Source organism: Erithacus rubecula (assembly GCF_903797595.1).
Source record: "Erithacus rubecula genome assembly, chromosome: 6".
NCBI classification, from domain to species: domain Eukaryota; kingdom Metazoa; phylum Chordata; class Aves; order Passeriformes; family Muscicapidae; genus Erithacus; species Erithacus rubecula.
Window position 1 is genome coordinate 52775495 of NC_136688.1, and position 26279 is coordinate 52801773.

The 26279-nt window shown below is 41.3% G+C and overlaps 1 protein-coding gene across 1 annotated transcript in view; it reads right to left on the bottom strand.

Annotated features, from left to right (window-relative positions):
- The window catches only part of AHNAK2 (AHNAK nucleoprotein 2), a 52625-nt gene that overhangs the window by 23928 nt on the left and 2418 nt on the right, over positions 1-26279 (bottom strand). The window contains exons 2-6 of the mRNA XM_079308057.1: positions 3189-3265; positions 2329-2418; positions 1489-1545; positions 723-864; positions 210-385 (exon numbers count right to left, since the gene is read on the bottom strand). Of these exons, the coding sequence (XP_079164183.1) occupies positions 210-385; positions 723-858 (312 nt within the window). The 5' untranslated portion in view covers positions 859-864; positions 1489-1545; positions 2329-2418; positions 3189-3265. The remainder of the gene's footprint in view (positions 1-209; positions 386-722; positions 865-1488; positions 1546-2328; positions 2419-3188; positions 3266-26279) is intronic.

Sequence of the window (26279 nt, forward strand, 5' to 3'; positions counted from 1 at the left end):
TTTATGTAAAACCTATAGTCTCACTCAAAGTATTTAAAAAGATGCAAATATTGTGGGGGATTTTTTTTTTAATCATGAATATTCATGCTAGTAACTTTAAACACATGCAAAAGTCTTAAGAAGACACAAAGTGTGTTTTCTGATCTATTTCCACACAGCACATTATTACAGTATGTTTCCCAAACTTTGTAAACTAATCAGATATCTACCTGGCCTATCCTTTCCTTTTTGTGCTGGGCTGTAGAGTGTTCTAGATCTTCTTGCACAGCAATTTTTCTTTTGAGGCTGAATTGGACTCTGTATGGCTCGGAATATTGGAGAATCTTCAGTGCATCTTCATATTTGATATTATCAAAAAATATTGTAGCACTTAGAAGCTGATCACCTGCAAGTGGAATAATACATAATTTTACTTTGTGTTTTCTTATAATTTTTCTTTTTTTTTTTTCATTTTGGTTTTAGATATACTACTTTCTATGTGGCTTTTTCACTGTTCCAGTGAAAACTGATTTTTTTATGGTATACAAAAAAAAAATCCCATTTCATTATTGTTTAAGCAAGTGGTCTTAGAATTTATTAATATGGACAAGTTAAACTCACAGATAACATTAGTTGCTTTGAAATCTCCTATTTCTGATACCTAAAGAGATGGCTGATCACACAGCTACAAACCTCAATATTTAAAGATATAGAATAAAATATATCAAAAAATCAGACTGTACCTTCTTTTAGACTAAATATTTTTGAAGCAGGAGATTCTTTAAGTACTCTTTTAATAAATATTCCTTCATTTCCTCCACCTTTCACACTAAAACCACTAGCACCAGCTTCCACTTCTGTTTTCAGGGTCACTTCCATTGTCTCCTAGAGACAGAAAAATATGTGAATTTATAATATTTATGCATTTGTATTAAATGGTTCTAAGTTGTTCTACAAGACAAATTTTAGTCTCCTCAGGTATATTTTTAATAGCTCAAGAAAAATTATCCAAAATAGAGAATATACTTAGTGTGGGTTTGATTCTGCTCTAAATTAGAAATTAAGCATTTATGTTAGAGTTATGTTGGATCAAGGTCATAGGGAAAAGAGGTTATAATTTGAAAATGTGAAGCATATGGAAACTTTTAGGGCTAAAAGATTGTATTTTCTGTGAAGATGTTAACCACTCGAATTGAAGTCAATGGGCCAGAAAAGTCAGAGTAAGAGTTAATGCTTTACTGCACTCAAATCAGAGAAGGCTAAAGAAAGGATTTGAAAAAGAACTATGGAAGAACCACAAGTAGGACAAATAAATGTTTATTCCTATGCCACAACTTGGCCATTCATGAAGCCCCTGGTCAAAACAAGTCCAAAGTGATTCTTTGTCCATTTGTCCTTCCTTTAATCCACACATTCATGTCTGTGTGTTATAACAAACTTTACTATTTACAATAGTACAATTTACAATTTAGGCTCCTACCTAAAACTACAGAATACTTTTAGACTGACCTGTGGATGACTCTGTTTTGATTTGTCTGTAGAATGTCTTTTGTTTTCTTCTTGAAGCTGAAAAATAATTTTTGATTATTTCATGTTCAGAAGCCATGGTGTTTTTAAGTACAATAAAAGTCAGTTAAAATTCCTGGTTTAGAGTAAGAAATGAGGCTGACTTTATGGCAACAGAGCAAAATCAGTATCAAGTGCAATATACAACATGAATGATTAAACTATACTAATCCCAGCAGTAAATTAGATGCCAAGGCCTCCCTTCATTGAACCAAAACTTGCATTAAATCAGAGACTATTGTACCAAAATTTGCATTTGGTCAGAGACCAAATGTCTGAAGATATTGGGAGCTCTTTTGTGTCCTAATGTAGTATACTGTTCATCTTTCAATTTTGTAAACATACTGTTTTGTTTTTTTTTACTTACTCAACACCAGCATGACTTTTAAACTGATGCCTACTTAACATGGCTGTACTAAATAAATCTCTAACTTTGAATAACCAAGAGGTACAGGTAATTTTGAAATACTTATTAGTTAGATTCAAGCCAGTTATATATTGTAACAGGAAAATTACTACAATTTCTTTATGCTCTCTGCCTTATGTCCTTTACAAAATTAAGTCAAATGCACTTTCTTGCTAAGAAATAAGAACATGGTCAGCAAGTCCAGCACAAAATAAATCTGTCAATGAACACAGATGCAATTTTGGTGGGCACAGGAGGACAATATGGCTGCAACAATGTCTCATTCTATGACTTGTGACTCTCTGCTACTTGTGGGAGCTAAAGCCTCTTGAATCAACTTGATAAAGCTATGCCTGCATGAAAATTCAGTATCTTGCCTTTAAATAGTCTTCTTCTACAGGATACTCATAAACTGGAGAGGATCCTTGTGGCCTAGGACGAATGTCTTCTACTGCCACTTCATTAACCTGTGGAAAAGACATGAGCAGTGGTAAAGGAACACCCACCATTAAACAGTGACTCATTTTTAGGAGTGTTCCTCTAGTTATCCATAGTGTTCTGAGTAAAAATATTTCATTAGTGATGGTGGATAAAATATAACCAGTAACTCTTTTTTTAGGTCAAGGACAAGTACAGTTCTCATGTTAAAGCAGTCAAAACCACGAGGGACAGTGTTCTGAGAGACAGAAGGTAAGCTTATTTTGATTTTCTTTATGTATTGTATGTATCTACAGACTGAACAGACTGAAAACAGACAGATCAATTAGTAAAAATAGAAAAAGTAAAAAAAAAAAAAATCCCTTCCCTGCTCTATTTGAACACCTAAACTTTGCATCCAATGGCTTCAGATTTTATTGTCCTCTATAGGCAAGCAAACCATGGAAAAGTCCCAGAAGGAATTTCTGTTGACAAGCACTTGGCATTCTTCCTTCTCCAGTCAGACAATAGGGAACCTAAACTGTGTAAATCCTTGAAGAAAAGTTACTGTAGTTAACAGCCATGTAATAGTTTGCTAGTCTTGGTTGTAAACTTATGCCAACAAACCATGGCAAAGAGCAGATGCCTTTACACTGAAAAATCTTTCTGGTTTTTTGAGCTGGCAGGACAATCCCAAGCTAAAATACAACATTTTTAATGGGGAGGAAAATCACCAGCAAGACCAAGATATGAACAAAATATTTAAGATCCCATTTTACCAAACTGTCATCACAGAGAAATCCAACTCTAAAAAACTCACAGAATCTTCATCCTCTGCATCTGCAGCTGCATCAGCATCTCCTGGTGGCTCAGCCAGTCCCAGCTGTCGTCCAGAACCTGAAAGCAGCACACAGGCTGTTGGTGCCTGCACAATCCACACAGACACAGAGCAGTCAGCTGGCAAGCTGAAACCCTCTGGAGCAGCATGGCAGGGGATGTGCACAGGCCACTGGAAAGCCCTGCCTTAGTTTAGATTCCTAGCAGCATAGAATGGTTTAGGTTGGAAGGGACCTTAAAGATTATCCAATTCTTCCTTACTAGCCATAGGCAGGGGTTATAATCTGGTTTACTTCTAGTTCTACATTTTCTCCATTCTGGGGATTTTTCTCCTTCACAAAAGCCTTGTGAGTTTCTGGATATTTCTGTATCTTTGGAAAAAGAAAAGCAGTGGCCATCTGGTGACCCCTGTCTGCCACACCAGCCTCCACCTTTCCAAAGGGACTGAATGTGGCCCACAACGAAGGCTTGGAAGGATTGGAGGCCAGAAAAAGGGAAGGAGAGGTGTACAGAGGGAATCTGAAGTGTTTTTTCCCTAAGTTGTTTTATTCTTTAAAATATCAGAGTCAGTAATTAACAGTTTTCTAATTCACAGTAAGTTAAACTGAGTGGAATTCCCCATATTGAAACTCTTCCTCCTTATTGACAAAAGTCTTAAGAGCAGGAGAGTAAACATCATGAACCTTGATAGTCATTAACATTCTGTTTTCTTCGTTTCTAAAAGTATTGAGGGTGGACAGAGATGAGGTGAAGGAGATGGGCTGTCTGAAACTGTGATTGTCTTGAAATGCTTTAAATTGGGCACCAAGGAATGAAAACAGCATGAATTGGAACATATTTTCAGAGATCCAGACTTAGCCAGTAGAGGACAGTGTGGCTGAACAACATATTCCCTAATGCACCAGCTATTCACACACGTGCCCAAGTCCTTGTCCCAATAACTGTGTCTCTTTCCTGTCTCCATGGTTGTTTTTTCCAAGCCATCAGGCTGTCTAGCTCCACAACACTCAGTTCTGCAACTGCCATTACTATACATAGTTTTGGCTCTCCTAAACAGTTCATCTGGCTTAAAAATATGCTCTAAAACTCGAGAAAACAACTGACAAGAAGAACTGTGCAACTCATTGTCTGTTTTAAATGGAGAATCCTTGGGCTGGAACACAAGATTTCTGGACATTACACGCTCTGTGTGCAGACGAGATGGCACGACTTAGTCATGTCTGCAATCCCTGACTTTCACAGGTTGCCAAACTCTTGTTAAAGCAGCTGGGATTTTGTTGGTCACTCCTCATTGTTTTCTGATCTCCCACGTTTACTTTTTCCTTGATTTTATATTTTTAAAATGATATTATATAGTACAGGCAAAGTTTTGAAAGAGTTATGCCCCAGTGATGAACCACTTTGTTAAGATGGAGATAATGCGCTTCCAGTGGGAATATCCCATAACAATCTGTGGGTCAAGCTTCTAAACTTGAGAAAATAGAAGGCAATCCACATTAGCCATTTGTACAGCATCATAATCAGCTCTCCTGCAGTTTTCCACCCCCAGGGAATTAGGATAAACCCAGAACACATCAGGCCTGCTAGACCATTCCTCCTTTAGCTATCACAGCACTAATCCTGACACCTAAAATGGACAATTCTAGCAACTTCTGGAAAACGGTCTTAATGTACATTTTAACTCAGATTAAGATCTGCTTGAAATTTAGTTTTTTGGGGTTTTTTTAAGCTCTAGCATTTGCAGTTTTTAGAAGCTCAAGAAAAATTAGCATAACCTTGCTAAAAAATTAAACATGGATTTATGAACCTGATTTTAAGCATTTCTGCTTAAAAATTCTGGAATCCACTCATGAAGCACTTCAACAAATGTATTTTAATAAGCATCATATGAGGAGAAGAGCTGCAGGATTGATGCTTGATTGTTTAATTTGCCTAGTGCTTCTAGAGATTCAGGTGCCAACAATAAATTTTATGGCTGTTACTAAAATTCCAAGAAACAGTAAGGACTTGGTCTTGTGGTATTGCCATATTTTTCACTTGGGAGAATCCCACCCACAAGCCCTGCAGTCCACTAGAATGACTTAACAGAAAATTGCTTGGATTGCTGGAGTGTTTGTTCTTCAGTGCAGCACTTCAACATTAACTGCAGCATTGATCCCTGCTGGCTGCCAATAATTTTGCTACTGGAAAAGAAACAGGAAAGAACCATCTGTGAGACTTCTTAGGCCGGTTCACTGCAGTTTCTCTTGTTTTACTCTTATGTAAAACACTTTAGTTGTCTGGAACTGGTGCAATGCAAGTACTAAATGCTCTCCTAAACTGTGATAGTAGCATCTTTTCCTTAAAAAATCAACATATTACTGTCCCCAGGGCTAACAGAGATGTGGATGAGATTTCATGGAGGGGCATCAGACACACAGATGATCTTCCCTCCCAAAGGTTCACACTGAGGCTTTTCCATCCACCCTGATTTCCCCAAACTCTGCCTAGGCTGCCCCTTTACTATAGTTAACCCATGTCATAAAAGACTTGCTGTGCCCTTGATTCATACTGTAGACTAAGATTTGCTTCTGAGTATTTCCTAATTCAGAATACTTTCAAAAGAAATCTACAAAAGAGGGGCATTGCAGTACATTTTCAGCAAAGCCTTCTTTTTGAGTAGAAAAGCCTGTGCCAATGAACTATGATTTATATGCATGTCATTCTCATGCCTGAATAGTAGTGATGCCAACATTTTATAGATTTAAACTTTTTTTTATGGACCCTGGACAATCAATGCTTTGTTCAAAATGTTTTCATAAACAAGATGGAATTTACATCAGTGACTACTTCTAATAGCCACTGGACTGACTTCAGAACAAGGGAATTTTTTGAAAGTAAGCAGTAGGAGTTATATAGGCTGGATCATTTTCATATCACATGACTGAAATGTGTATCTGCTTTTTGAAATGCAATTATTCAAAAATTATTTTATCTTTAGCCTAGCAACCCAGATGGACTGTTTGGGGAAAACCAGAAGGAAAAAAAAAAACCAGGTTATTTTTTGGTATTCACATTCAGTGGGCAACAGTCTCCAAAATCACATTTGATACAATATAATGAATTCCAAGTATGACAGTGTCATTGGATTGAAATCAAATGTGCTTTAATGTATTGCATAAAAAGAAAACCTAGCTTTAACTGGAACAGCAGCATATAAAATTTCTGTGGTTTATATACTTTAAAATATAATAAAACAGTAGATTAATAAAATAAACAATAATATATTTTGCTGATCACACTAGCTTCTCTGCTTCCAGACTACAGCCCTTTCTCTGCAATTCTTAGATTTGGGCTTTTTGTTTTTTAAGATTTTGTACTAAATTTATATTTGTATATGAATAGTGAATTGAAGTAACCTGTTCTTAACTTTAGGCATATTACTTTTCCTTGCATTAACTTCAATGTTACTTCAACAAATAGTTTTTCTTAATAGACGGAAACCTGATCCATGATAAATATCTGTCCACAGGTGAAAAGTTTTATGCTTTGCTCAGTCACTTATTCTTATTTAAAGTCACAACCTGTGCCTTTCCTTTATGAGGATTTTGGCCTTTGCTAGTTACCATTTCTAAGCAGTGACAAAAAACTAACAGTGCTGTTTGTGCAGTGTTGTGAAAATAACTCTGGGTCCACAGCCAGTTAGAAAACTTGTGCCTTAACATGTGGGCAAGGCTGGGACATCTTTATATCAGGTCTTTTCTGACAGTGCAAAGCACACTCTGGACACATAGTCTCATTTAAATTATTAATCAGGAGAAGGAGGAATAAATAATTGCAAGACAAACAGCAGCAGCAATAATTTAATGTCATTGTCACTGTTGGCACTGTGTTTGACCTACTAAATTCATACATGTAGGTCAGCAGTTTTCATGGTGCTCCCTCATGGGCTTATGTCTTGTTGTAAAAAAGATGTGCATGGCTGCTGTATCAGACCTCTCCTCCTGCAGCCATCAGTGCCTGTACCTGCAGGTCTGTCTGTCTGTCCCTCTGCCCTCAGCACCCTGTCATGGGGCTGTTATTCCTCATGCACAAATGGCTGGTAACTGCTAATCCATTTCTCCAGAATGTCTTTTGTTTTTAAAACCATATCCCTCTCTCTGAAGGATGGTGTGCCTGACCTTTCCCCCCCAGCCTGTTCTCCCTCTCGCAGGTATCGCAATTACTGGGATTCCTTTTCCTCCCTCAGAGCTCTCAGTGCCGCCTGAACAGCGCTGACATGAACTTCCCCAGCCCCTTCTGATTCACTTCTTAGAGTTGAAATAGGGAATACTTTGAATAGCTAGAATATTTTAAATCATGGGTCCCAGTTCAGGAAAGCACTTGATAACAGGAACACTATGCACATGCCTGACATTCATCTTGGCCTCTCAAGAGCACTTTTTCAGATAGGTAAGTTCACCTGACTCCCAAGCAAGCAGTGCTGGAGGGAAATGATCCTGCAAGCATCAGCTGCAAAGATAAGAATCTGAAAGTGTCTGCAAATAAACCTTGTTATGCATGTGCTGTGCTCCTGAAGGAAGCTGCCATGAGGTTTACACTATGGTTTAAAGCACAGTCTTGAGATTCAAGAAGGTCCGTGGCACTTCCAGTAAACAGCTCTGTCATTGGGAACTACTGGGAACCAAGAAAGCAGCCTTTCTCAGACTGCCCAAGGACAAGAAATTGTAATGATGATTAGACACCTGCAAGAGATGTGATGTTTTGCAGAAAACATGTTTTCAAAGAGGTGTTGCCTTCTTGGACCAATGAGCCTTTTCTATTCTGTTTTGTATGAACTACCATATATATAACTGGAGTGTATGTTTAAATAAAGCTCTCTCTTTTGCTTCTCCCTTACACAAAGAACTATGTTGCATTATCCTTTTCTCCGCTCTCCTAAAGCACAAATGCAACATTTGGTGGTTCCCCCGAGATTGCCACTCGAGTGAGCTGAGATCACCTTAGCTATGGGACAGCACCGGTATAAACTCGAGCTAGGTTACCCTATATAAGTGTAGTGTTTCTTTAAATAAAACTCTCTCTTTTGCTTCTCCATTACACGAAGAATTATGTTGAATTATCCTTTTCGCTGGTCTCCTATAGCACAAATGCCACACAGCTCCAGTGATACTGGGGAAAACCACCAGGAAAAGAAAAAAAAAAAAAAAAAAAAAAAAAAAAAAAAAAAAAAGAAAAAAGAAATAAAGCGGTTCATCCTCTACAGACATTTCCTAGTGCATTCCAGAGACCTGGATTCATTCCATTGTCCTGCAAGATCCCGGGGACTGAGTTACAGCAACTGCAGGGCAGGGCTCTGGGGCACGGCCGGAATGCTGCGGCTGTCGCTCCGTGCGGGCAGGACGGATGTGCGCGGCCGTGGGGACATGCGGGCACTGTCACGGACACGCTGCCGCTCCCACCCTCCACGGCAGGAATGTCATGCTCCTGCCCTTGAAGCGCTGCCAGCCGGACAGCGGGGACACGCAGCAGCTCCACCTAGGAGAACCAGCTCGTCAGCTCTGAGCAGAACAGTGCCCACAGTGAACAAGCAGAAATCGTGTTAAAGTGAGCATCAGCATCGCCCCTTTCGTGCTTCCCCTCTGCTCTGTGCTGGGAGACGGACCCTCCCCACCAAGCCCTGGAATTTCTGTGGGATGAAGACAAAGCACTGCTCTGTGGAATGAAGATAAAGATTTTGCTGCTGAAGGAGTTTAACAGGCCTTGTTATCAGCGGGATGCTATCAGAACCAGCTGGGCCGGTGCTCAAGCTACACTCCTGCCTTTGTTTTGCGCTGGTTTGGCAATGCCCCTTGGCTGCACTCTGTCCCTGGGCTGCATACTTGTGCTGTGATGAATGTGGCTCAGAGTTGGGAGCCGAGAGCAGGGGCTTGGAGCACAGTCGTGCTAAAGGAGCAGCTACTCCCAAATAACCAACGTGTGTGAATAGTTTCCTTCCATTCAAGGCATGAACAAGATGTTTTGATTCATTGCCTTGGTATGTTAAGCTGCCCTTGTTGGCTGTTAGAGCACTTCATTAAAAGCCTTCAAATCATTTCATCTCAAAACCTTTTGAAGACATTATATATATGTGAGTTACAATCATGAGTCTCCTTGCCCAGCCAGAGGATTGCCCATGAAGTTAACACTTATTTTTATCAAAAGGAACAGTACTCTGCTCTGCAAAGTACATCCAAGCAGGAAAATGTTCCTTGCAGACCATACTGAGCTCTGTGGAATTTTATAGAGCATTTTCTACATGTTGACTAATATCAGGAAAGATGTGTAAGGGCACTAGCAACTAAGAACTGATAAAAACACTACCATAAAAACAGAAACTAACAGCTCCCAGATGAAGAGTGAATGGCTTCCCCATGAGTGTGTGTTTATTGATAAGCTTGGCCCACAGGTTTAAAAGCATTAAAAGCATTCCTGCTCACACTTCACAATAGGAGCAAAACCTTTAGGAAGGCTGATCAGAAAGAAGTTCTTGATTCTTACACTGGTCCACCTTTCCTCTGATGGTAAGGATAAACTTAATAGAAACCACAGAACAATTCAGAGCATGAAAATAAATCACTCTGGTGGGGCTCTGCACAGACCTTCTCAACTTGAGTCATATTTTAACATGAAAAGCACAGGGGACTTTTTTTTTCCAGTTGTCAAACTGAAATTTCCCAGATCCAGAGTTAATGACTTTCATCTAGCTATCATCATTTATTGGTTACTTGGCTATATAGGAAATGTAGTTTGCCCAGATCCACATAACTTTTCTGCTACAAGGACAAAATATTTACTAGAGTATTTCATTAATCTAACGTTTCACCTCTTACTGAAACAGAATAATGTTTCCTATGAGTAACAGAGAGTTTGAAAATAAGCTCTTAACCAAAGTTTATTGCAAGGACATGGATAGAGTGATAGTGACAGCAAAAGCAGGCAGCAGTGGTTGATTTGGCTCTCCTGGTCCATCCCCTCTCTTCCTAAGCTAAAACCCAGCTACAAGTGGCAGAGTACAAAAGGTAGCTGGAGAAATGCTCATGGTACCCAGCAGACAAGCAGAGGTTTGGTGCTGTTTCCCCTAGGCCATGGCTCTGTCTCAGAAGGTAAGTTCTGTGTCATCTCTAGTTTTAGTCTGTTTGCATGGAGGGTAGGTGGAACTTCCTGCCCTGTGTCTCTGTCCTGCATGTCTTAGGCAGGAATTTTCCTGTCTCTCAGGTTTTATGTAACAAAATGGGTTTCCAGTCTGTGCTTTACTTCCTGCATTAATTTGTACAGTGTTTTCTTGCATAACATTGTGATAATGTAGTGAATCAGGACCCTCTCTGATAATTATCAATTATGATTTTTCCAGGATTGCAAGGCCTGTTGTCACAAAGATGGTAAGAGAAGGGAATTACTGTTTAGCAACTATTGCTACGTGTGCCCAAGCTCCTGGACTGAACCAAAATTGCTTACCACCCTTTTGGGCAGAGAGTGAGTTAGCAATTCAGAGCCAAATAAAGCAATAAAGACTGGTCTAATCCACTCAAGAGTTTTATCTCCTGTTGACTCTCAAGAGTTTTATCTCTTGGGATATACCAGTTTTACTTGCAATTGATTTGCTACCATGCTGCAAACAGTTGTATGGATACCCAAACAAAATTTCCTAGATTGTCACTGCCCATCTGAATGATCTGAGTTTCAAGAAGGGCTTCAGGAACACACTGCAAATTAAGAGCTCTCACTCACTTCCCAACTTCAGAAACCCTAGTGGGAACTACTCTGCAGCTATTTTGTTATCCAGTATATTAATTAGGCATCTTGCAGTTTCCTCCTCTCTGAAAGAAACCCCTTCACCTATACAACAAACTGGAGCTGGGAAGGGAATGCAGAGCACATCTGCCTTCCTCTCAGAGCAAGGACTAGATTCCTGCTGCCTTCTCTGTTAGATAGCTGGGAAGTCACCTCTTACCATGACTCACCTGGAAGTATGGGCCAGGTGGGTGCCTATTGCAGATAAGACCCATAAAGATCACAAAAATTAACTTTGCCACATTCCTTCTTCTCTCTGATTCACCCTTCCAAGAATTCAGGCTTCTACCAGAGCAGATTGCCTGTTCCACTGCCAAAGCACAGCCCTGCTCAGATTTATAAATGAATCAAATGAATGCATTTATGGAAAAATGATCTCTCTGCCTGCGTAGGCTTGATTGGCAGCCCTGGAGACTCAATTTCTCTGGCCACAGGACCAGTATTTCTTAAGAAGAAGTGGCTGTAACCCCAAGCTGTTTCTTAAGGTAGTACTGACACACTGAAGAAAGACACTAATTCTTGGTGGTTTTGGTAGAAAGCACACTTGGTTCTTTAAGAATAGATAAGAAGAATGCTAAGATTTTGCAAAAAGTGCAAAGAAACTGATGCAGGCTTTGTGTAAATGGCACTCACCACTCCAAATTAGAAACAGATTTTTTAGCCCAAGCTGCTAAAAATGCTCTTCAAACACTGTGCTTAAAAAAGTTCTCATCAGAATCAATGCCCAGTAAAATGTTTCCTGTGTGGAGATAAATATAAATACATACATACATACATATATAGAGAGAAAGAGTTCATATTATGATCCTTATGGTCTTAAGGTCCTTATGGTCTAGAAGACTTTTATTTCTCCTTACCCCACTGATGAAATTCAGTTCACAATTAAGTGCCCAGATACAACAATATTAATGGAGTGATGTTACTTTGGCTGTCTCTCTGGTATGCTGGGCACAGCCCCTCTCAAAACAGGAATGCAGAAAAAAATCTTGTAGTGTTCCCACAACCTTTTATGGGGGCTTTTATATAAATATCTGCCTTTGGAAACAGGTTTTTAGTTGGAGAGAAAATTCCCTGGGCAACTTGTTTGATGTAAATCACCACAGAAGAAAATATTTTTTAAGCTTTTAAATTCCTTAATGCATATGTAATACAAGAGATATGGGATAAAGGTGACAAAAAATTATTATGGGAAAATATTTTACATCAAAGATAAAGTTAACAGTTCCCTTATTTTGTTAAGATAAGAATCTTTTCTGTCAATAAACACTGATAGTAGCAAAATAGCATTTATCACAGCTCACTTTTCCTTGTTTTTGTGTGGTAGAAGATTCTCTTCAAAATTAGAGAGAATTTCTGGATGCAGACTGTGGGTTTATAAAAGCGTAAAATCTCATTTACAGATAAATTAATCCATTGAGTCATATAAATAAATAAATTAGCTTAGTTCTGCCCACATCAGTGTAATTCAAATCTGAATAAATAGGACTATAAACTTGGGTTTCAGTCACAAAAAGGTCAGATTTCAAAATAATTTAATTGGTAACACTCCAAATTATTTTTGAAAATGTCGTCTCTTGATTTCAGCCCACTGGTTTTTACCTTTTTTTTGAACATATTTCCCTAACAGATGTATACCTTGCCCCAGCATTATCTAAACATGTCATTTGATGCATGTCTTCTTTTACAAATTAAATCTGTTAACTTAATCTTCATTGTTTGAAATTAGAAATCATTATGTTAAGACTGAAAAGCATTGGAATTTAAAGTGCATATTAATTTACAAAAGAAAAAACTGACGCTGGCAAACTTTTGTTGCATTATATTTTTTTAAAAATAAAATTGAATCTTTGCATGTAGTTTTTAAATGGTTCAGTACTGATTTTCCATTTCTGTACCTCCTGGCACCCAAAAATAAGAAATCAAAATGCTTGCTTAATGGATTAGAGAAAAACACAGTTTAGTTAAGGAAATAGATTTGAGTTTTAGGTTTCACAGACACTAGTATAAACAATAAGGACAAACCATTTCTTTAAAGACTCATTACTGCAGCTCTCGATTTCTTTCTGGTTAAAGACTAAAATAGTGAGAAAGTAACTACACTGTGGCTCATCCATGTAGTAACTGGTGAATGAATTGAGGTGGGTGGAGTTGTTTGAAAGCACTAAGAGGACTATTTCTTGGATCTGATTATCAACCCTAATGCTGATTCATAACATTTCCAAACATCCAGAGCTTCTCTGTAATACGAAAATAATGATATGTAATGGAAATTAGTAACTTTATCATAATGGTCTGTTCACACTCAGGTTAAGCATTTTCTAACTCAGTTAAAACAGGATGCATTCTTTTTGAAGGCACATGGTAAGGTTTTTCTTGATGAAAAGCTGTGCTAGATTCAGACTAATGCATAAGGGAGAGTAAATTACATTTTGCTCTTCAGCCAGATCAAGGGCTCCACTGAAATAAAACAGCTTTGTACCAATACAAAGTATAAGGAAAATGAAGATCCTGGGGCTTCAGTTACAGTTTTTGAGATCTGCTGCAAAGTGGCTTCCTCAGAGTCATTGAAATCTGTGCAACAGGAGGACAATCCAGTGGCTTGTCCCCACTCTGAAGAATAGCAATGACCACCTTGATTTGTGGAACTGTGAAGAGTTTGAGGAAAAGGAATGAATGGTAGGCACCTGGAGATGCCCTTCAGTCCATCTGTTGGGTTTTCTGCACATCTTTGCAAAGACTACTTTTAAACCAGTGGGGTTTTAGCACCTGTGCTCTCCTGCATCCTGCCTGACCCAGTGGTCCCAGTGAGGACTCTGCTGTCTGAGCAGAGGTTCAGCTCTCTGTGAGCAGCACAGAGACCACTGCTCTCTCCTAAGGAAGGTGCATTTGCATTCCTTGCACTATGCACAGCTTACAGTCAATAACGCCAGAAAAGGAGAACGATTGCTACCATGAAATTATCCCATCTAAAACAAAAGGCTCCACCACCATCTCACTGTGACATTTTTAAATACTGCAGTCCCAAAGTCCTCCATGGACTGAAATATTAACAGGGTTTTAGCAGAGACTGAAATATTTGCTTTATATAGTGGTGTTGGGGCAGTGTTGACAGAATTCTGCAACTACACTGAGACCAGAATTTGTTTCTTTCTTGACTGCAAATACTTTGAACACTACTTAATCCCACTTTGAACTCTTATGAAGAAGATCTGCCCCCATTTGACCAAAAGAGAGTAAAGAAAAGCACTCTGCTGATCTTAGAAAACAAATGCTCACAACTCTTCTTTTCAGAGAAATCAAGTGCAGGGCTTGTGATGCAAAAGGAGACAGATGGAAAGGGCAAAGACAAACCACGTGTAAGTGCAGAGTAAGTCACAGAATCATACAATCATTAAATGGTTTAGAAAGGACCTTAAAGATCTTCTCATTCCAGCCCCCTGCCATGGACAGAGACAACTTTCACTAGACCAGGTTGCTCAAAGCCTCTTGAAGTCCTGCTAACTGAAAAACAGGTCCTTCTACACTTCTACATCAGGAAAATCTACCTGGAAAAATTATCTCAAAAGGTTTTGAAAACACACCTGAGCCAGGGTCTCAGTTGTGTAGGACACAGATTCAACAACACTATGCAAAGCACAGAGTGAGGGTTAAAATGTAGGATCTCCTTGGGCATGTCCTTCTGCTATGGGTTTAGTTCAGGAAAAGAGCTCTTTGTTTTTGGGACACAGCTTGGCCAATGCTAGGTCTTGTTCCTGATCCCTGAACTTCTAAAGCAAATTCTCAAAGGGCTCAAGCACAAATGCAAAGTACATGTTGCTGCAGGTTTATCCTCTGCAGCTGGAACCACTGGCCCTGTGAACAACTTCCAGACTTGTTGGTATGGGGAGGTTCTGATGGATTTGTTACTCTTATCACCTGGGCAGGTGTGAATACTACAGCTGTGTTCCTCTGCACACCTCTGCAGCAGGGAAGGTCATGGGCACTTCACACATACATGTTCAAAGAAAGGGATCTGAAAATGTATCTGAATAATTTCTAGGGAAGTTTAAGTTCTCCTTGCACAGCAGTGCCAGCTCAGGGATACTGGAAAACACATTTTTCATGCATATGTTTTTTATTAAATGCAGCTGTCAAAACAGAGCAGGGCTCATGTTCCTGAAAAGGTGCAGGGAAGAGAAGACAAACGGTTGGAATAAAGCAGGAATGTGCCTACTCTGCCTAGGCAAAAATCACCACTTCTGTACAGCCTTCAGGGCAGCCTTTAAACTAGCTGGCTCAGGGACTGGTAGCTGTGTAGCTGTGGGATTTCAGCCTTACAAACCCAACCAGCTCCCCAGGGAAGCCAGTACTTGCTGCACAAGCCACTCCTGCTGTGCCCAGAGTGGCTGGAGAGACACCAGCTCTGCACAAACTGCAGAAACCCTCCCAGCACTGTGGAGGCACAGCCAGAGCCTGTCCTTACCAATGCTCACCTCCCTGCCATGCTGCAGATAATGTGTTCCAAGTGTGCTGGCAGTGAACTCACACCATCTACCACAATCTGATAACACCTCCCTCTGATCATTTTGCTGCAGTACAATTATGCAGGTGAAAACAGCAAGGGCAAAGCAAGATTGTTTTTTATTACAATTTTTCCTTTTATTCTACAGATATAGATTCAAATTTTAGCCTCTGTTTTAAATGTGTGTCCTGAAGGTGTTCAGCTGAATTTTTAACAGTGCAATAGCAGAATTCAGCCATGATATTCAGATGACAGCATCAGTTAACAGACTTGCTTATTTCTCTATAATGTATTATTTGGGTTTTCTACAAAATTCCTATTCTACCAGGATTATAGTCTAAATACAATGCAGTTGTGTGGCAACAGTGGACCAGATAAATTCAGCTAACTCTGGGTAATATCACAAAAAAATATGTGTTTATAGCTTCATGCCAGTTTCTGACTAATGCTTTTGTTTGTTGCTATAGCAAACCACACATGAATCTGATAGCCAAAAGCATGTTTATGACTAACCTTAGCTCTCTGGGGATTGAAAATATGGAATAAAAAAATCCCTAAACCACAACACACAATGTGAGGAGAACATGATAGGAAACACCTTTTTTGGCATGAGTTGCTGTGAACATTAAAAGAGAAGAACATCATAAGTGGAAAACATTAGGAAATGGGAACTGTGGGAATAACCACCTTTAACCCACGGCAATTGAAACTGAGCTTTCACTTCACATCACAAAGTTGTCTGTGCAAGAGAACTTTGCAGGAAGTCCTGGCTGTGTGCTAAGAGATGGATTAAAGCCCCTGAAGTCTGGAGAAGCTTTGTATCACACTTTAAAACACTCAGACCACTTTACTGGAGATAATTTTTACACCGTGCCTTGACACCTAGGACATGACATGGGTATTCACTTAATTAATTTCTATTACCATTTATGCTTTAGTTGTTTCCAAGAGCCTGTCCCAAGACTGACACCTCATTATGCTGTACAAATACACAATGGAGAACAATGCTGGCCCCAAAGGGCTTTCTGTTAAACTGACAGTGAGCCAAAGGGGGAGGGGGACAGACAGAGGAGGCAGAGACAGAGGTGATGTGACTGCATTACCCACCAGACACCCAGGTGTCTTGCACCCCAGTTCAAATGACTGATTCTAGTTGCCAAATATGTTACTGTGAGAAGAAGAATACATTATGTGCCCTGTGAGGAGAGAAAATTAATGCAGCTGAAGTGACACCTAAACTAGGACAGCTTACAACAAAGCTACAGTATGCCAGGCAAATTTATACTCATACTACCCTGTTATTCTTAATAACCTTTTTCCTTCATAGGTTAAAAAAAAAAAAAAAAAAAGGAATATTGCAGCAGAGTATATAGATCAGATGACTCTCCATCAATGTTTTCTATTGATTTTAATCACTCTGTCTCTAGACTTGAATATTGCATCTTTATTCTCAGATTTGTACAATGCACAAAGGCACATGATTATCACTATTCCTGACAAGTTCTTCCATCATCTGTGCAATACTCAACAGTCTTGAGTTCATGTACAGTAGGACTTACATGATACCTGCTGATCATCCAATGCCACAGGATCAAATCCTGAAATGCTGATACTTCATTCTGTGCCTACTCAAGTAAGACACCACTTGGCCTCATTGAAACTGATACATGGCATGTTACACTGCATGCATATTGCAATTCAGATTGTGACATGGGCTGAGGTCAGCTCTGATTTCATCTTGCAAAATCCAGCAGAGCACACATCACTGCCCACAGCTATCACACCTGCAACCTTGTAAGAGCAAATGCTTTGAGAAAAAAATTGCAAGCATTTTGTAGATTAGCCATGAGCTCCATTGGTGGGTACAGCAAGTAGCACTAAGACATGAGTGTTGTATAAAGTGAGAAACAAAGGCAAATAAGAGATAGGCAGACATTTTCCAGCAATAGCCCCAGTATCACTGCTGGAGTACAGACGTGGTGGCATCCAGAGGGCCATATATGACTCTCTTTTGGCTTTCACATGCTTTTTCAGTTCTTCACATTTGGCAGAAAATGCATCTTACAATAAAGAGAAAAAAAAAGAAGCTGCCAGGCTTCTTTCTTCCACACTGAGAACCTGAAAACAGTTTGGATCTAGAAAGCACAAATACAGAGACAATTTGAAAACAGTCACCTCATTCTCTGTGATTTAGCCCGAAAGCAATTACTCTTCCCTGGGAGTGCTGTAGAAAATTGAAAAGGTGATCACAGGTAGAGGTTGCCAACCCAACTTCAGCTCTAAATTACTTTGTAGTGGACAGTTACTGGTTACTGGTACTTGTGGACATGTTTATGCAGGCATGGTGCTACTTCATGAACATCTTTTCCTCTGGCTCTCAAAAGGCACAGCTACCTCTTGACCCCTCAATCACACAGACAGCCCTGGCACGTGTGAATCTGCCAGCTTGGCAACTGCAGCACCCTGGGCATGGTCACCAAGGAAATCCCTCCCCCTGCCCAAAGCACCTTTTGAAACTAGGTGAGCTCTCCCCACCTTGCAGAAAATAAGATAGAAAAGTAAAAAAAAAAAAAAAAACAACAAAAAAAAACCCCAAAAAACCACAATTACTTGCTCAAAGTCACAAAGTAAGTTGGCAGCAGAGCCAGCAATAAATAGAACCAGATGTCCTGGATTCCACCTCCTCCCTGCACCATGCTGCCTCCCTTAGCTCAATGCTGGAAGGAAATGTTTTACATTTACTCATCCCTCCTTTTCCTTTGTCAATAGAAATTAAAGCAGGCATCTGACTGCCTAAGCCTTGAATACTCCAATGGTTTCCAAGGCTTGCAGTAAAGTCAGCCAACATTTTTATTGAATCCAGCCCTAATGGACAACTAAAAGTGATTTCTTTGCCAAGTAGCCTATCAGTGCAAGATTCATTTAAGCACATACTGCTTTTATATAGATATGCTTTGTGTATACATATATATATTTCATGACTTTGCAAAGAACCACTAATTACAAAACCACAATTTTTGTAACTGTGATGGTTTTGGCTGAAGTAGAGTTAATTTTTTTCATAGTAGCTGGTACAGGGCTGTGTTTTGGATTTGTGCTGGAAACAGTGCTGATAATTCAGGGATGTTTTTGTTATTGCTGAGCAGTGCTTCCACAGAGTCAAGGCTTTTTCTGCTCCTCACAGCAACCCCACCATTGAGCAGAATGGGGGTACAAAAGGAGCTGAGAGGGGACACAGCTGGGACAGCTGACCCCAACTGACCCAAAGGATATTCCAGACCATATGGCATCTGCTCAGTATATAAAGCTGGGGGAAGAAGAAGGAGGGGGAGGACACATTCAGAATGATGGCATTTGTCTTCCCCAGTGCCTGAGGTGGAGTCCTGATTTCCTGGGGATGGTTGAACACCTGCCTGCCAATGGGAAGCAGTGAATTAATTCCTTGTTTTGCTTTGCTTTTGTGTGTGGATTTTGTTTTACCTATTAAACTGTTCTTATCTCAGCCCATGAGTTTTTTCACTTTTCCTGTTCTCTCCCCATGCCACTGAGGGAGGGAGGGAGTGAATAGCTCCCTCATCTAAGCTTTGGGGCTTAGATGACATCTGAGGTTAAACCATGACAGCAACTTAACCAAGCAGTGAATAATCTGCTACTATTAAAAAACAAACAGAAAAAAAGCTACAGCATGCTTTTTGTAAGTGTAAATTTAAGACAATCCTCTATACCTTTTTATTTTGTTGAAAGGTAGGAAATTTTGTCAACCATTGAACTCAGGTCTGCCATAAGACTGATAGATAATTAACATTAATTTCCCATCAATTTAGTGATCAGAAAGTCCATATATTTAAAATTTGCTCATTAAGCTATCTATGGTGTCTGTGTGGTAGGCCATGTTCATATATTTTCCAAAAGCAATGCAAATCTTGTTTCCATCTAATACCACATCTCCTGTCAGAAAAATATCATTACTGCTATCAGCCCAAGGTAAGTCCATGTCTCTAAGTTAAACACACTCTTACTTGCCTATTTTCTCACCCTCAAAGTGAATGCCATTCCATTTTTCCTACCTGCCATCGTACAAACCCAGCTGGGATTGCAGGTATTGTGCTGCTGCTGCTGTAACTCCACTTCCAACATGCTGCTCTGCATATTGAAGGTACTTCAGGGGAGCTGGACAGAAGTTAAAAAGAAATGCAGCATTTCATGTTGCATCCTCCTCTCACCCAAATGCTCAAGGGGCATGACAATGGGAACAAAAACCTCAGTAGGTGCAGGTTGCCTGGAAAACAAACACCCTCCAGATTTGGCATTCAGGTCTCCTGTTCCAGAGCAGCCTCTGCTCCTCTGCAGAAGAGCAGCTGGGGATCCCACTCATGGCAGGGTCAAAGTCATGGTCTCCTTAGATGTTCTTGTATTAGGTGTCCCCACCCTGAGCACTGTGCATGAGCCCACAGCTGGGTAACTGCATCCACAGCTTTGCTCCAGCCAGCAGGGCTTTGTTACGACTGACATCTTCTGAGATCTTCTACACAACAGACAAAAATGCAGCCCAAAAAAGCCTTCCTTCTTTCTCAGCTCTACAGAGAACTATTTCCTCATTGCTGTCACCTCCATTTTACTCAACTTGCTTGACACAAAGTTTCTAAATCCTCTGAGGCACACCTGGGCAGGAGACAGTGTATCACTGAATAGGTGAGGACCTTAACCTACCCTCAGACTGCAGCAGCAATAAATGACAAGAATAGGTCTTGACAAACATGGCTGGGTTGCACCATTTTTGTGCAACAACAGTCAGTTTTACAGATTTGAGCCTGTGCTCCTGCCAGAGACACTGCTGTCTGCAAAGTCCCTGCAAAGCAGGAAACTCTCACTCCTGCTCCTCAGGGCTATTGCAGCCAGGTCAAGGACATTGCTCCTTGCTGCAATCTGTCAGGGCTGATTTAGCAAGTCCCAGCTCCCTTCCCTGAATGCAGAGGCTCTGCCTGGCCCTCCCCATGGTTCCAAGTGTGTCTGAGAGCCAAACCCTTATCACAGTCCATCTCTGCCTCCTCGCAAGAGCAGAGCTAGTGGAGGAGTTGGCGTGGTTTGTTTGTGCTGGTATGACAGCCAGCTCCTGTTTTGGATTAGAGGATGATGCTTTTCCCTCCCTCTACATCCCTTACTGGGCATTTGAAAGAGGAGGACTTATGGGGAGGGGAAACATTCATAATGGTTTTTTATGGCTCTTTTGCCATCCCTTGGCTCTGGAGCAAACGAAAGCCCCAGGCCCATGGGCTGTATCTGTGTGTGCAGTCCTGGAGCCTTGGTCAGGCAAGGCTATGAAATAACAGTGTTATAGTGGAGAGGTGTTCCTGCAGCACCTGAGCTCAGCTGCAGCTCCCTGCACAGAGCACTGCTGGCAGAGGAGCAGTTCTCAGTGCATGTCACAACTTGGGGGATCATTGCAAAAGCACCCCTTCCCTATCAAGCACCGGGGTGGAGATCTGCTGATTCCAATCCCCACCTTCAGAGCAGGGCAGGGACTGGATGTGAACCAGCAACAAGCTCCAGACACACAGGAGGGCAAATAAATTAATGAAGCACAGCTGAGGATGATGGGGCAGTGGTCAGCAGCAACACCCCAAACACATGGCAGTGTGTCTTGCTGCACAGCTCTGTGCACCAGCCAAACTCCTACAAGGTGTTTCCCCTGGGCTGGAAACTGCTGTGGTTGTCCACATGGGCAAGGAGGGGATTTGCTGCATGAGGTTGTCTCACCCACACTGGTTTTCACTGGCCTGTGGCTGGATGTGTCTGTGTGTGGCCCTGCTGGCTGCTTTGTCAGTGCCCTTGAAAAATAATCCAAAATCACTGGTTTTCTTTCCGTGCCATTTGCTTCCATCTCTGCTCTGGGATTGTCTCTGACTCCATCACTGCATCCCAAGGGTTTGCAGACACCTTTGGGCAGTCTAGCTGAGGCAGCAGGCTGTGGTAGGGGGGTGTCCCTGCTCCCATCCTGCCTTTTTGCCCAGGTATCTTCCCTCAGCACTGCCTCTGCTCAGCAGACTGATCCCAGGGGTACCAGCTGCAAAGGTAGACCTGTCACAATCTTCCTTCATGGGTGCTGTATGAATTTAAACTTTTATTCAGGAAAAAAGCTCTAAAAACTGAAAATAAGAAATCAGATGTTTTTCCCACAGTTTTCCTACCCAAGCCATGCCATCAACTATGGTCCACATCCAACAAGATGATCCAACTCAGGTGCTTCACCCTCTCTGTTCCAGAGCACCTGCAGTGCTAAGTGCCCTGAATGTCCTGCTAGCACCCTGTGCCTGCTTGCAAACACCCAACCTGCAGAACCAGCCCCCATCTGCTCTGCCATCTGCCTGCCACAGCCTTCCCTGCCACTGCTGTCCTGGAAACACCATGGCTCTATGACAGAGAGGGACTGCAGCATTTTCCTAATAGAGAAAGGCAGAGCTCTAGATTTGTGTCACAATGTGCTCTGGAGCCCATAGGTTGACCAGAACATCATCTTACTGATGTGCAGTAAATGCTGCTGACACATGCACCTGGTCATGCTGGCCCCAGAGTGCCAAAACACTGCTGCCCTCCAAATAACATTTCTTCTGCCAGGTTCTCCCTGCCTACTCCCCATCCTGCCAGTCTGGGATGCTGTATTTTCCCATATCCTCTGAGCAGCCTGACTTCTGCACAGGGATACCTCAGGCTCCCACACACCCTCCCCACTCCTAGTCTAGCTGTGCACAGCAGCAGCAGAAGGGAAATTATCCAGGTTTCTGGGAGGGTCCCATGGCCTGGGGCTGGCCAGGCTGGGATTTGAGTGTTTCTGCAGGACTGGGGCTGTTTATCCACAGCAGAAAAGCAGACAAAGTGAGAAAGGGAGAGAAGGAGGGGAAAGCACTGGGCAGAGCTCCCAGGAAAATGCTGCTGTGGACAGTTTGCTTGGACTCCTTGGGGACTCCTGATGGCTGCTCTGATCTCCTCACCATGAGACCCAGGGATGATTTTTTGTCACATGCACTGAGCACACTGTTTTCTTTCTAAGAAAAAGCTGGTATATTAAGGAGAGATTACATTCATGCTCGAGCTTATCTGAAAGAGCTAGGCTTATTCTTTGGGCTTTAAGGTTTATTTAGACTAAATAAGGTTTATATATTTGGTTGGTGAAGCATGCAATGTATACATTATAATTATGTAGTTAATGCACTAATCTCTGTGATGAGCTTTCCTGGCATAACCTGGTGCAATTATCCAAAAGCTTCTTTTTAATCTCTGAGGAGGGATAATTTTAAGAAGAAAAACATGATTTCTCCTGCTATCTCTATCCAAACCCTTTCTTTCACAGATTGCTTTTAGACTGACTGAAGCAGTGGTTAAATCCACTATGAACATATAATCCACAGACATAAGATCACAGTGGCATTACCAAATTTATTCCTTTCATAGCAGATCTGTGGGGGCCCTGCCTCCCTCCAGCTCTGTTGATTGCTGGAATGTCCCCTCATAAATACCTGTGTGTGACAATTCTGTTTTACACCACTTACACAGTCAATCATTTTCTAGTCTGAGACCTGCCCCCTAAAATGATACTGATAGCAAAGCCTAAAACATCACTGTTCATGGGAAACCTGAGTAGCAAGATGGCATCACCATGAACCCAAGGGCTGCATGTAGTCACTCATGTGAAAATGCCTCCAAAATGGGCTCTTACTCTCTCTTTAGGCACTGAGTTGGCTGAGCTATTCATTCTGCAAACTATTTTTTTTCTCATAATCAAGCCCATTATGTGAAAAAGTCAGCCTTAAGGAGTGTGAGGACACAGTTCATATAAAAATCAATGCAACCTTTCACTGAAACATAAATCAGATCAGCTCTGCAATATATGAAAATATTTGGGGAATGTTTAATGACATTTTTGTGTTCTTGTAAATTATTTGCTTTCGGCTGATTTTAGAAGGAGAATAAGGGAAGCTCAGCTCATATCAGGAAATATCAGCAACTGAAACCACCAGCTTTCTCATGACAGTTTCACAGATCTTCATCTTATAGACCTTACAATAAACTCACACACCCAGAATCAGAGAACCTTTAAATGTGGAAAAGACTTCCAAGATCATGAAGTCTAACCTTTGACCTGATACTGCCATGCCCAGTTTTCAAGCAAATTTAAAAAAAAACCCAAACAAGCAAACAAACACCCCCCCCCCCCCCAAACCCCCAATCTTTTGGATGCTTGTCTGATCTTCTGATCTCAGGGAGAGCTGCTAACTTCTTTGAGGCTCACCAAAAGCTGGGTTCTAACTAATTTTCAAGATAACAATGCCTAGTCCCACTGAGCAATTTTTCCTCTTCTGAATACAATGCAGACATCAGTTAAAACATTCCTGCTGTGTGGAAAAATTACTATCCCATGTGCTTACTTAAATAATTTTTTGCTCCTGCATGTATATCCTGTGAGCTTTTTCTACTCAGGCTAAAATTCCCATTAAGTAATAGTGCTAAGGCAAATTCTTTGGATTCAAAAGAGTGATGTAAGGCAAGGGAAACAAAAGTTCCTGCATGTGTTTCCTTAAGAGAAAAGTAGAGCACTGTGCCTGGCTGATAGTCTAAGGTACAAGAGCTGGAGCAAACCACACAGCAAATAAATGAAGAGAGGACCTGTGGAAACCTGATGATATTTGCTTCCTATGACTGGTATGGAGCATGGGAATCCTAGGAAAAGTGAGGATGCTTGGACTAATAAAATGAGTGAGCTCTCAGGATGCACTTCAAGGTGGAATATTTTATATCTGTAACAATTTATTAGACTATTTAGCTAGGACTTGTGGAAGTGGGAGAAGTATGTGCAGCTTGAAACCTTTGCTTTTCAGTGCTGGCTGCTGAGGCTGCTGCACACACCACCGTTCAAGGGGAGAGAACTGGGAGGTGAGTGGGCAGGTAAAAGGTATTTAAAATCAGAGGGCTGCATGGATAAGAGCTGCTCCTCTGACTCTATGAAAGTCAGGTACAGACCACTGCTATCAGAACCAAGTAGTGTTTGTTCTCTTAACTACAGAGAAGAAACAACATTTGCCCAGCAGTGAAGAGAAGTTCCTTTGGCTTTGGAGTCTCGAGCATTTATCAGCAAGCTTGGAAATCATATAAACCTTATCTCTTTGTTTGTGTTTCTGAAAAACAGATAATTCTGCCCCCTGAAGACACTGCTATCTTTATTAGGCAGATGAAGTGGACTTGGTGCCTGCTCTTCTTCAGGCACTTGCATTCCTGCTCCATGGAATTTTGCAGGGATTTGGGTGGTTACTGTGGCCTGGGACTCTCTCCCTTGCACAGCTGCCATCCCTTACTGATGGGTCCTCTAGCAATTATCTTGGCCTATTTTTTACTTACATGCCATAACACCCTTAGCATATTTTGACTTGTTTCAGTCACTCTGGACTACACATTTGGTCATCCCCTTCTTTGACAGAAAAGTCATTCACTGCAATAAGTCAGCAGTTCCTTTCAGATATTTGGCTACCTATAGTCCTCTTTTCAGGAAGTAAACATGTTGATAGGAAGTATTTAGTACGTGAAAGGTCATCTCCTGGCCTGAGGTTTTGCTTTCCAATATGAAATGCGACTCTGATATCTTGACTTCGAAATCCAGAGTGAAATGAGCAAACACACGGATTTAGCAAATTTTCCTTGGAGCACGCATAACCCTCCCACACTGGGGCTAGTCACAGCTTTGGGTCATCCAAAGGACCTTCCTTGCCACAGGGATGTTGCCTTGATTCCTGCAGCGTGTGGAGAGATGGCAAACTTGTTTTTGTCCCGTTGAATCTTAGCTGCAGTGGGAGCTGAATCCCCTACACAGCTCAGCACTGCTCCACCCCTTGGCTGTGGAGGGAAAAGTCTGCTGGGCAGACTGGAAGTTACACCTCAGGGAAGCAGACAAGGCAGCAGTTGTTTGCTGGTGTTGTCAGGAAAACAGTTTGTTGGTGCACTGGGGGTCAGGGACGTGGCAAAGTGCCTGAGAGAAAGTGCTTGCCCTTGTTGGGTCTGCCTGTGCTGGTCCCCTCCTCACTCCAAACAAGATTAATGGTGAGACTTTTCTCAGCCTTACTGGTTCAGACTGTACCTGCAATGCATAGCCCACTAACACAGTGAGAAGTTTCTCCAGAGGAGGAAACCCTGGGGTTTTTCAAAGCGTATTTTGCTGTTTCCAAATGCATGGAACATTATGGAATGCAAAATAGCTAGATGTAAAAAAATAGATTGATTCTATTTACTCAAATATTTACCTAGATTATAAGCTTTCACACCTTTCAAATACACTGCCATATTTTCAAATTACTTAGGTCTCTAAATTGAGGAATCCTGGGATAAATCTTGCTCTAATCCCTCAATGTTTTACACTTGCATAGGATGAGCTTACTTCTTTGCCCAAGTAGAAAGCATGAGGAATAAAAACAACCCAAAGCTCCAAGTATATTTTGAGGTTCAAACCTTCAAATACAGATTCCTGTGGCTTCATGTAAGGCATGACATCTCAGCAAGACCCTGATGCTCCCTCCATTCTCAGTGACAAGCTTAAGTGAAGCCCCTGTGAGGTTCATCGTGTGGCTTCCTGGAGAAAGGTGTGTCTGAGCACAGGGCACTGAACCCCCTGAAGCCAACAGGAGGTTAACTCACATTGCAGCTATTCCCAATAACCATGCTTTACAGACTGCTGGGTTTTGTTTCAGTGATGAGCTTCGAGTACAGCCAAAAGCGAAG